Source organism: Paramacrobiotus metropolitanus, unplaced genomic scaffold (genome assembly GCF_019649055.1).
Source record: "Paramacrobiotus metropolitanus isolate TYO unplaced genomic scaffold, Prichtersi_v1.0 Parri_scaffold0000049, whole genome shotgun sequence".
Taxonomy (NCBI): domain Eukaryota; kingdom Metazoa; phylum Tardigrada; class Eutardigrada; order Parachela; family Macrobiotidae; genus Paramacrobiotus; species Paramacrobiotus metropolitanus.
This window is the reverse complement of record NW_026570269.1, coordinates 933,630-945,729: the sequence shown is the minus strand read 5'-3', so window position 1 is coordinate 945,729 and position 12,100 is coordinate 933,630. Positions and strand designations below refer to the sequence as shown.

The window sequence follows — 12,100 nt, the reverse complement described above, 5'->3', positions numbered from 1 at the left end:
AATGACCCGGTTAGGTTTTGAATTTTAAACTACCTTCTCAGTTGTTTCAGCGGGGGCTGCCTGCATATTGGGGCTCCGCCCCGACCCAACCAGGGGCTTTGCCCCTGGACCCCGGGAACCCGGCTCTTCGGTTCGTCACGTCACACATTTTAAATTAAAAAGGCTTCGCTCGCTCGCTTGACAAGAAGACGCTTTCGTAGCGCGTCGAGCAGTAAACTCTCGGCGGATTACCGAGGGGGTTAAAAGCGATATTACCCCCACTAAAAGTTACGTACGTAGCTCGAGGCGGCTGGCTACCGTACTGCAATTGAACGTACCGTACGAGAGCTCTCGCAAAATATCCTGACGGCGTTTCAACTTATTTACCATTAGGTAGGTGGCTGTAATAAGCGTAAGTACTGCATCGCACTTCGCGTTGGCTTCGCTTGCGCTATTTTTCGCCATTTGTTTGAGAAGCATTTAATTTGATCTCAATTTACAACTTCGGGCATCTGTAAACAAGGTTTCGGTTGTGGACGTTTTGCTGCATCCAAAAAACTTGCGGATTGTTGCTTCTTTTGAAGTTCAGTACGATCACTTTGACTCTGACCAATCAGTCAGTCATAAGCGAACGTTCCACTTTTTAGTCAACGAAATGGGAAATATTCACACCACAGGTAAGAACCGGCTGATGAAATTAATGCATTTTTTCTACGCGTATGTTTTGCCGCTTAATTTCTTACAATATCGAATGCTTGTTCATGTGGCTTTCTTGCAGGTCCTAACGAGCTCCTCGTTGTTTCTGGTATGTGACGCAAATTCGATTACACCATTTCCGGGCGTTTTTGCTCATCGATGCAGGCATTGGATTAGTGCCATACATAGTAACATACCTTTGAATGTGTTGTCCTACAGGTGGATGCTGCGGCGCTGAGCGGCGCACGGTTATTCGCGAAAGTGGATGGGCTTGGGCTTGGTGGTGGGTGTCAGGTAAAGTTGGCTTTGAATTAGCTCCGGAGATAAATTATCGTTAAAAATAATAAATTACTGCGATTTTCTCTGGGACACATTTGTATATCGGGTTTCGCGGCTGTTAAAATCATTAAATCACTGTGTAAATTTATGTCAGTTATTAGATTTCGCAGTTTTGTTTGGTTGCCTTTGTATTTCGACTCATTTTGATTTTTTTTATTCCATGCACTTGCAATATTATTAATATAGACGTTTCGCGTCTGACACTGGAAGTGATGACACTTAAACCCCAGTGTAACGCCGTGGAAACTAGCCAAGGTAAGTGCGACATGCATGCAGTCATTTTGTGCTCATCGATTGACGTCATTACGCAGTGATGTCAGATAGTTCTGAAAAGAGAGTAGCGGCAAGCTGTGTGGCTATGAATTGTAATCTGTCGCCTGAATTTCGGTAGTGACAAGCGGTTGGTTGAAATCTCTGTCGGTATTTGCACTGTTTGATCAGTTGTTATCAGATTAGATTGGATTCGGTTAACAACGTTTTCCAGGCCTTTTCCAAAGCGATCAATACTTCGTACATAATTATGTACTTTAACCATTATTTGCTGAAGGTTTTATCATTGGCAGTATTAAAAATGAGAATTATTACTTCCTTTTCAGTTGAATTTTTGCTTTGGTTCGAGCTTGTTATTTATTAACGGATATCACACTCTATTCAATGGGCGTAGAATTGTGAATTCCATAATATTTACAGTTTGTCTGGCTAACTGATAGTTTTACTTACTAAGAAGTTTAGTTTTAGTTTAGTCTAGTTTAGTTTAGTTTAGTTTAGTTTAGTCTGATAGTTTTTTAGTTGATAGTTTTTATAGTACTCTTAAGGTTGTGCTGGGACGGTCGCGCCACATTTGTGGCTTCGTTTTTGCAGAGTTTTGAGTGTTGATGTTGAGCTGCAGCAGATGCTGTGGTATTAACGCATACGATAGTGTTTGTAGCATTTATGACAAGCCGTACTTCAAGTAGATTGCCGGCACACTCCGCTTATTATGGTAAACAGAGAGTGTCGGTTACCCCAAAATTGGGGATCATAAGTTCCAAGCGATCGATAAAAACTGCTTGTGGCTTACGCGTTTTCGTGCCTGGTTGTAGGTGTCCAGCTGACAGTGACGGGCGTAGCGCAAGTCAAAGTAAGTACATACACACTGGCTTCCGCTCTGTTTTGTTAACGGATTAAATTTGGTAGCTAGAATGCTACGGGATAGAAACTGGAGCATGGTTTAATGAGTTTTCCCACACTGTACATATTCTGTATGTTATTTCCTGTTTGACAGGTTATGACGCGATCGGAAGAGCTTCTAGGAAACGCAAGTAAGACTCCCAGTCACTGTAACTATAAAAAATTAATAATATGGTCTGCAAAATTTTTCAAGTAGCGTCTATCAAATTTCGTGTCAAAATTATTGTGTTTCTGTGAAAAATAAATTTAAGTGTGCCCGGTTTCAGAAATATTTTTCCCTTTGCTTAAATCAGTGTTTTGCAGTTGTGCAGTTTTTGGGACGCTCTGTTGAGGAGATTAAAGAGGTCATTCTTCAGACTATGGAAGGTCATTTACGCGCTATCTTGGGTACGTTTTGCAAAACTTTTTTCACTTACCTGTAAACAAATATAGGTTTTGGTTTGTGAAACATGTTTTGTTCGTCTTTGTAGGTAGCTTAACCGTGGAAGCGATCTATCAAGACCGAGAAAGTTTTGCTGCCCAGGTCACGGAAGTAAGTAGCGCGCATAATTACTTAAAGCGCAAAGCGCGTTGAGCGTACATACGCAGATGGGAAACTGGGAGCACGGTGTTCTGGAATGCACGCTTTCTGTGAAGTTGGTTCTAGGAAGTTTCTATATTCTTAGGTAGCGGCCCCGGACGTGGCAAAAATGGGCATCGAAATCCTTTCTTTCACGATCAAAGGTAGATTAATACTTGTTGCCAGTTGTTGGCTGCGTATCAATTACGGCGACTGCAGAATTGTTTAACCCTTCCGTGTACCATCTCGTCATTTCATTTTAAAACTGCTGTTTTTAGAAATTTTCGATCACGTCAACTACCTGTCATCACTGGGTCGTGCGCAAACGGTAAGTTATCGTTGTGGCGATTAACTAACATTATTGTCTTTTTTTGTTGTGGCAGTTAATTAACATTATTGTCTTTTTTGTTGTGGCAATTAATTAACATAATATTGTCTTTTTTGTTGTGGCAATTAATTAACATTATGGTCTTTTTTTGTTGTGGCAATTAACTAACATTATTGTCTTTTTTGTTGTGGCAGTTAATTAACATTATTGTCTTTTTTGTTGTGGCAATTAACTAACATTATTGTCTTTTTTGTTGTGGCAATTAATTAACATTATTGTCTTTTTTGTTGTGGCAATTAACTAACATTACTGTCTTTTTTGTTGTGGCAATTAACTAACATTATTGTCTTTTTTGTTGTGGCAATTAATTAACATTATTGTCTTTTTTGTAGTGGCAATTAACTAACATTATTGTCTTTTTTGTTGTGGCAATTAATTAACATTATTGTCTTTTTTGTTGTGGCATTAACTAACTTTATTATTGTCTTTTTTGTTGTGGCAATTAACTAACATTATTGTCTTTTTTGTTGTGGCAATTAATTAACATTATTGTCTTTTTTTGTTGTGGCAATTAACTAACATTATTGTCTTTTTTGTTGTGGCAATTAAAGGCTATTGTGAAAAGGGATGCTAACATCGGTGTGGCGGAGGCGGAGAGGGACGCTGGTATCCAGGTGCGGGATAAAGCAGTATAATCCATATCGTTGGGGCCGATCTGATATATTTCTCATTAGGAAGCGGAAAACGAACGATTGGCATTGGACGTCAAATTCAAAGTACTCTGTTGTCTTCGTGTGCAAGATTGCGTGGTTATACGCGATGTTTTGTAATAGGCTAGCACGAATATTGAAAACGCCGGACGTCTGTACCAGCTGCAGAAGGCAGTCTTCGAACAGGAAGTTAACACGAAGGTCAGCAGCGCCTACTGTCTCGCAATCAGCCCAGAAATGAAAAAATGTTTGGTTGTCCGTCGTTCTCATGCGTGGGGGCTGTATAGTTAATAGTATCTATATATCTCTGCCGTTCTGCTCTGCGTCCATTTTATGCGTTCGTGTTTATTTTTTTGTTCAGATTGTTATAAGTCGTTGAAACTGAATTTTGATCGTTTCAGAAAGCCGAGTCTCAGCTGGCGTACGAATTGCAAGCGGCTCGTGAAAAGCAGAAGATTCGCTCGGAAGAAATCAACATTGAAGTGGTGGAACGTAGGAAGCAAATTGAAATCGAAGAAAAGGAAATTCTTCGTCGGGAAAAGGAGCTGAAAACGGTAGTCACGTTGCCCGCTGACTACGAAGCCAAACGGTTCGTTGTGACAACTACTAACATTAAATTAATTAATATTATATAATATATACTAACATAAATTAATTAATAAATATAATATTGTAATATACGTCCGAACTTTAGAGTGGCTTTAATCGCTGAAGGAGACCGTAACGGACGCTTTCGTGTAGCCGAAGCTGAAGCTCACCGGATTCGTGCTATTGGTAAAATATTATTTGTCAGAATGCAATCGCAAAGATCTGCAGAATTTCTCAATAACAACGCTCTTTCTTTTGTCAGGTGGGGCGGAAGCTTCCACAATTCATGCGAAAGGTCAAGCCGAGGCTGAAGCCATGAAGATGCGTGCCTACGCTTACAAAGAGTACGGAAATGCGGCTACAGTTAGTCTGATACTGGATGCACTGCCGAAGGTAAGCAGCGATACAGACAATTTGTTACGTGGTCGCCATTATTTTAAATCAACTGACTTTAATACTGGCTACATCAATCCTGAGCTGATGTTAAGGAACAAGCTGGTATGCTACCATGCATCTATCTTACCGTATCGTAGTGCAAGTAGCTTCGGTTCAGTCAGGGCCTGGTTAGTGGTGGACAACTTTGAGTTTTGTAGACACTATTCAAATAATTGTGAGACAGTGCTGTATTGAAAGCCTCTTCGAAAGTTGCAAAAAGAATTGTTTTACTGTTTCAAAAAATGTTTACGTAGCGCTCTATTTGCGGAACTGCCATCCGTATGTTTCGATGTTTTTTTTTCACTTTTGGACAATCCTCACAGTGTCCATGCAGCTCGACGACGAAAACTTACTTATGCTACCTCTTCGTAGAAATATACTCGGTGATTTTACGACCAATATTAAGTTTATGAGCCGTGATTCTGAGTTTTATTTGTAGATCGCGCACGAAATTGCCGCACCGCTGGCCAAAACCAATGAAATTGTGGTTCTGGGTGGTGCTAACGGGGATTTATTAACGGGTTTAACGAAGGCTATCGCCCAAATTCCACCGGCTATCCATGCCATCAACGGTATCGATTTGTCCCAGGTAATAACATGAAATTTATTTTCCCTTGGATACTCGTACAATTTGCTACGTTAAACTTTTACGACGCAGCCGAAAGTTTATTCACTTGGAATGCTGTTATTTGCAATAATTATTGGCATTTTAACCATGTGTAACACGATGAGTGTGTCTTGTTTCAGTTTACGCGATGATCCAAACTTACGCGATTATTATATAGAGATTATATAGTGCTTTCTCTCTTACAATGGCAGTTATCAATCGAGAGCAAAATTTTTGAAACCATTCCCAACCTACATTTTCTTGAAGGTGTATATTTATTTATTATCATCCCTGATATCGACGGATTGATTGGCTCGCAATAAAAACTTTATAGTATTTTTGTGACAAGTAACCAAGTATATGCAGTAACATCCATATTCGTTGCGACAACTATTATCATAAAATAATTAATATTCCATATACGTTCCGTTGTGACAACTATAAAACTTGCAGACTCTGGCGAAAGTCCCCGGCGCGAAGGTCAGCCCGCAACCCCACTGACGCTGAGTACGGTCAGGAGTTTGCTTTATGTCTTCTCCTACATGTCGGCGAGACGTAGTATCTTCAAAAATCAATTACAGTTTTGTTTTGTAGAAGTTTTGTTTTGATTTTTATGAGTATTCACTAGTGTGGCTGTCGTTGCGCACATTCAGTTAACTGGTCACTGCTGGCCTCGTCAGCATGTTTCCGGTGATTTTTCACGTTTTTTTCTTCTGCGTACAATCACTACAGCGTCATTGCCTAAAGGTTCGTTCCAAGTCTAAATTCATTGTTGCAGTTTTTTTGGATTTTTGCTGCTTGTATCTTTGTATTCTTCGTTTACAATCAGGCGCAGATAAACACTCTAAAAATGTTCTGCTATTCGTTTTAATAATGTTTTTTCACGAAATGTATTCCATATCACAAATTATAAATTCAAACAAACTTAAAAATTTTACGGTTGACTAAAGAGATATACATTCTGCAGATAAAGTTAACTCTAATCAGGCAAAATTATCCAGATCTGAAAAATAAAAGCTAAAAAGTATCGATTTAAGCCGAAAACGTCAGGTTGCACATTGTTATCTTAATCGTTTCGCAACCGTCACAATAAAACAGCTGTCTGAATTTGGAAAGACTGAATGAAACACATGAATAAATGATCTGAATAAACTCGAAGTTGATTCCATATGAAGCGCACTCATACCGGAACCGGATGGCAAGATTTAGGACTATAATACTGGCAGGTCGTACAACGCTCCGGAAGATAATAGGATGAATTTTTCCAAAGGAACACCGTCGAAGACAAGATATCCTTCAACTTTAAGCGCTCTTTAACATTCTTTTCCAGCATCCTGCAACAACAACGACGCATCAAGAGATCAGTTGCAACTATATCATCTCGAAAGTGCAAAAATTGCATCCTCCTCCCAAACAGTCTGTGACGAAAGGAAGATTCAGTGACGGCAATGGAATTTTAACAGAACAAAAACAAAGGCAATTACTAATTTTCCACAAGCTTGCAAGCTAGTATTAACGGGGACAGTATTAACAGAACTGCATAATTACTAATTAGCAATACTCATGATATTCAATCATCACTTCTCACCCTCTTAACAAAACACGGACATTCAGCGAGATGTGACAACATGTTTTGGTGGGAGTAACAACCGGGTCTTCCTGGATCATCCGGTAGAGTTCAAAGAGATTATCGTGATAGAAGGGCACCTGTCCAAACAGCAGTGCAAACAACGTGACACCCAACGCCCACATTTCCATGGCTCGTGCCGAATAGCCTTCCGGTAATTCTCCATCCAGACATTCCGGAGCAGTAAACGACGGCGTACCGTAGGGTAGACGAGTGATGTCATTTCCCTCTTCATGGACGAAACTCAATCCAAAATCGATTAACTTTACCCTCCCAAAGGAATTCAACAACATGTTTTCCGGTTTGAGATCGCGATGGATGATATTCTTCGAATGCAGATATTCCACGCCGTACAAAGCCTGAGAAAACAACCTCTTCACAACGGGAATCATGCAATGGAATTACGTATTTTTAATTAAAATGGAACTGACGTGATCCTCAATTAAAGGCCACTTCCATCGTCGGTATTGACGTTCGCAAGTAATTAACTCACGTGACTTTTGATAGGTATCAGCATGATCATGAAAAGTCACCCGGCTTACAACACGCCTCTGGCAAAGCCTAACGCTCGGTATTGCTCGCTCTAGGAGGAAAATCGTATGTGCTTTCGCGAAGTACACCATTAGTTTTCCACAAAATTATCTCAAATCCAGACGATTTTTGCCTACACTGACTTATAAAATTACAGCCAATCAAATCCACCCTGTCTCATGCAGTCATGCTAACCAGGCTGCACAACCACGGTCGATACTGGGATAATGTGACGCGTCACCTTGTCCCTTCGATATGCTAAAGCCCGCAAACTAAACAAGTAAATCGCCAAAATCGTATGACTTCCGGTGTGGCACTATCCACTACGTAAAAGATCCCTTTTAGTGAGTCTCTACAGAGAAGCACTTAAAATTCGAAATGCTGATCGTCCGACTTGGGAGGAAAAATCGATACCTCCGGCGATAGTAAAACATCAAATAAACTTTAGTTCCGCTAAAGAGGACTCACGCTCGCGTGAATGCAAATCTATCCCAAGCCGTAAACAATATCAAGCTGCTGCCAGCGACTTCTTAATAATATTTCTTTGTTAACCAGTTTCAAGTATCACTGTATCACTATTAATACCTGATGGCTGATGGCATCCAATACGATTACTGTAACTTAATTTAGGTACCACCATAATACCACTGTTTAGTAATATTACGGTACCACATAATCGCAAATATCATAACGGGTGTAATAAGTACTTACATCGCGCATGTACGATATGGCCACTGATTCTTTCAATGGAGTATCTATAAATACACCAAGGGAAGTTTATTGCTCTATATTAAATACTGAGAACACGTCTAACAACGTTTCCAGTTACCACCACTCGAACGCTTCCGCGAATACATCTGGTCCGCTGATCAGTGCTCGCTACAATGCGGCATGCATGCAATAGTTTAAGAAGCTTGCTTACCAGTTGGAATGGTTAAAATGCAACCACGGTCCATGTATTCGAATACAAAATACATATTGTCTTCTTCCGGATCGTCCATAATCTCGAATAGTTTGACGATGTTCGGATGATAGATTTTCTTTAGTATCGATGTTTCCCTCTCAATGTTCAAAAACGGATTTTTTGACTGTCTGAAAATTGGTCGTAATGAGTGACATGCATTCTTATCATAAAATGTCAGGCAATGCTTACTTGAATAGCATGGAGTTTTTCTGAGCTTTTCGTTTGGAAATTGACTTGATAGCATACAGCCCATGATCTTTTGTAGAAGATGCCAAACGAAACGTATAAAACGATCCACACCCTAAATCGCTATCCGGCTCAATAAGGAAATCATTAATCTGAATAGTTCCGACGTCAGCATCGCGGACCACAAGGCGATCCGTACAAATAACCCTACATTATAAATTTGATAAATTAAACAACACCAAAAATCAAAACATCCTCGCAGTCTAGTGACAGCTCATGTGACATTTCGCAGTAATTAACGGGCTGAAAAGAAATCTTTGTTTAACGATGTCATTCCTTAGGCGATAGATTCTGCGCACTGTGGTGTCATGGGCAAATTGCCCAGAAGTGTTTTTTTATTAATCGTGCTCAACGTCACATTCACATGACAGCGTAAAAACAAAATCCTTTTTCTTGCCGAACACATTGATGTTCCAACTAACAATACAACCATACAACACATTCAACAACCGTACTCGAAAAAGGTTTTAACATCCAAAATAATAAAGAAACCAGATGAACGCAGAAACTAATATCACAAAAAAATATGTAACTGGGTTCTTATAAAGCATCAAGCACATCAAGACAAGAAACATGCTCGATATGCAGTTCACATAACAACTTTCTCTTGATCACTAATGTTGTTTAGCACTTATTGTTAATTACGAAATTCAGCATGTCGAAGTCCAAAATACTTCACAAATTGTTGACAGAAGTTGCTTAACTTTGTTGTTACGTTACAACCTCATGCGTAAACAACGGAATTTCGGGAAAAATAAGTATCCCTTCAGGTAAATCCAATTTTAAAATGGAAGATTGCTCCATTTTTAACTTTTTTTGCTTGCAGTTTCGGCATCGTTAATGCACCCGTCTTAATACCAACACAGTCATAAATCAATATAAAACTCTAAATATTTTAAAAGTTTGCAAAAAGATATCTATCAAAAAACAAAGCGTACAAATTTGGCAATGTGTAACACTTCTTTAATAGCCTTAGCCATATCCCAGTATATTAGAGTGCAGTGTATGAATAGTTGGCGGCGTCAGCGCATTTACAATTTTGACACAAATTACCAAAATTAAATACCAAGAAATACGAGAGGAATTAAGTGTTTACGCCTACTTACTCGGGTTTTCTATCAACGAAAATCTGCACCTCCCATCCACAGGACTCAATGGCCACATCACCTCCAGCGGGCCCCGTAAAGATTTCCGTATCCGACGGCGCATCCTCATACACCTTATAGCGCGGACAAAGGAATTTCGCCACATGGGCCCGCGGCGTCGGTGAGGATGACGATTCCCTCGCGGACAGCCACGACGTCGGTCGCAGCATCTCCACTGCACTCAACACATTAGCCCCGTCCTCAAAGTCAACACCGTCAAAATTATCATCAAACTCTATACCATCGATATCCCCGTCAAAATCCACACCCTCAATATTCCCTTCAAATTCCACATAATCAAAGTGGTCGGTACCAGGCTGCGATGATCCCGACTCGTAGCCGGATTCCCCGTTGGAACAGTGGGGAACCGCGCGGCAGGCGCAACTGCCCCGCACTCGGACTGGACACTGGTATCGGCGGTCATTCTGCAGGGCGCACTGCCACTGCAGCCAGCATCGCTGCAGACCTGCTTCCGGGAGCACTGGCAACGATCGCCGTCGATACCCTTAACGGGACTATCCAAGCACATTTTTGAGCGCATGGACATCGGGAAATAGCTGTTACACTTTGCAAGACATCCTCCCGACTACACACGTCCGGTCGACTGAATCCCAGCCGAAAGCGCGTCGGTTGTGTTGCGGTGGTGAAGTTATTTCGGGAATAACTGGCTGGGTTATGAAACATCGATCGTCGCTGGTGGCGTGATTGGTGCGCCTTAACGCCGATGGGAAGGGTAATCGATCTTCGATGCGAAATCGCAAGGCAGCAATTAAACAATAATGTCCCTTATTTGCAAAAAGAACTGGTTTTGAAATAATAGCGGATGCATATTGGTTTAAGAAAAACATCTAGAAAACTGATTGTCTCTGATATTTAACTGATCTTATAAACCTGTGTTTACGCTTTTGTGGATGTACATTGTACACTCATATCGTACAAGTTAGAGTGCAGTGATCGATGCAGGGCGTAGCGTGACGTAATACGTGATGCGTACGCCCTAAGTTCCTAACGAAAATGTACAGCGAGACAATAGTTAGGCTCAAAATTCAGTTATGAAGATATCAGCGAAGGAAATCTGTGACACACGCTTAAAAAAATCGAACTTTGAACCTTAACAAACATCAAATAACTGCACGGCAATGATGCATCACATATCTGCATCGAGCGGGCAATTTTGGGAGCGCAAAACCGTGCGACATTTTGCTTTATGGTGTGTTTTCATTCCAGTCTGTAATTTTACTTTGCAGTTTGCACTTTACCTATAAAATATGTATTGCCTACCGAATTCAGTGCTTCAAATTAATGAAAAAAATAAAAAAGTTCCTGTAATTAACGATTAATTTAAAACAGTTAATTAACGCTACAGTTGCAAGTTAATAAACGTCAGCCGGTCAGCGAATTAATCAATACTCTATACAGTGCACACCATTTATCTGCAAAATTTTAAATTCTAATGAGCCCGTTATTAATTAATTAATTTTAATTAGACATTTTAACATGTCGTGGTAACTTATAAGTTATGTTAGAGACTTATGCGCCCTACGCGCACTTTCTGGTTTACGCTACCAGAATGTGTTCGCATGAGCAATTAACACTAATTATAATGTTATTAATTACTTAGTTATTACGATTGTGGACGTAGCAATGCCGACGATACCCGATAGGCGTTAGAGTACTTATTAATGGATAATTACGGAGGTGTACGATTACGGAATATCGCGGTGAAATGTAAGCATTAAAATGTGTGCACAGGAGTCTGCATGAGAAATATCCAAATTGGCGACTTTGACGCTCGAATATTCTACTCTCGAGTAGCTTTTTCTAGAGCAACATTTACGAATATTTGCGGCGTGGATACAAACATGCAAAAGACACCTCATCGCAATTTGGACCAGTTATGAGCGCTTATCTTATCTCGTGCGTTACTCAGCTTTTGCAGAATTCTCACAATTGTCAGGATTTACTAAATTTCCGGTCTATTTTGAACCGGACTAATACCAAAAACAAAAATTTCTAGCCGGCTTTTATTGTTTTAATACTTACCGGATCGCCGTTCTTTTACTTTACTTTTTGTGTTTCTTTCTGTAAGGTTTGCTGTTTAATTTGCTGTTTACTGCTGATCCGATTCAGTAAACTTAGTATTACTTAGTAAACCCCTTAGGCTCCCAATTTCGCC

At 40.2% G+C, this 12,100-nt stretch overlaps 2 protein-coding genes across 2 annotated transcripts; one reads left to right on the top strand and one right to left on the bottom strand.

The window, feature by feature from the left end:
• Positions 1-363: 363 nt before the first annotated feature.
• LOC129591875 (flotillin-2-like) lies at positions 364-6,264 on the top strand. Its single transcript, XM_055487723.1, has 18 exons — positions 364-656; positions 758-784; positions 895-969; positions 1,201-1,269; positions 2,097-2,134; positions 2,279-2,315; positions 2,488-2,571; positions 2,655-2,716; positions 2,850-2,907; positions 3,022-3,071; positions 3,683-3,745; positions 3,806-3,847; positions 3,905-3,982; positions 4,183-4,370; positions 4,476-4,555; positions 4,632-4,762; positions 5,244-5,393; positions 5,865-6,264. The coding sequence occupies exons 1-18, from the start codon at positions 635-637 to the stop codon at positions 5,910-5,912; spliced, it is 1,302 nt and encodes a 433-aa protein (XP_055343698.1). The 5' UTR covers positions 364-634; the 3' UTR covers positions 5,913-6,264.
• A 5-nt stretch (positions 6,265-6,269) lies between these two features.
• LOC129591876 (calcium/calmodulin-dependent protein kinase kinase-like) lies at positions 6,270-10,784 on the bottom strand. Its single transcript, XM_055487725.1, has 6 exons — positions 9,886-10,784; positions 8,723-8,926; positions 8,492-8,661; positions 8,281-8,324; positions 7,000-7,397; positions 6,270-6,745 (listed from the first exon to the last, which is right to left on the bottom strand). The coding sequence occupies exons 1-6, from the start codon at positions 10,092-10,094 to the stop codon at positions 6,592-6,594; spliced, it is 1,179 nt and encodes a 392-aa protein (XP_055343700.1). The 5' UTR covers positions 10,095-10,784; the 3' UTR covers positions 6,270-6,591.
• Between the last annotated feature and the right edge of the window lie 1,316 nt (positions 10,785-12,100).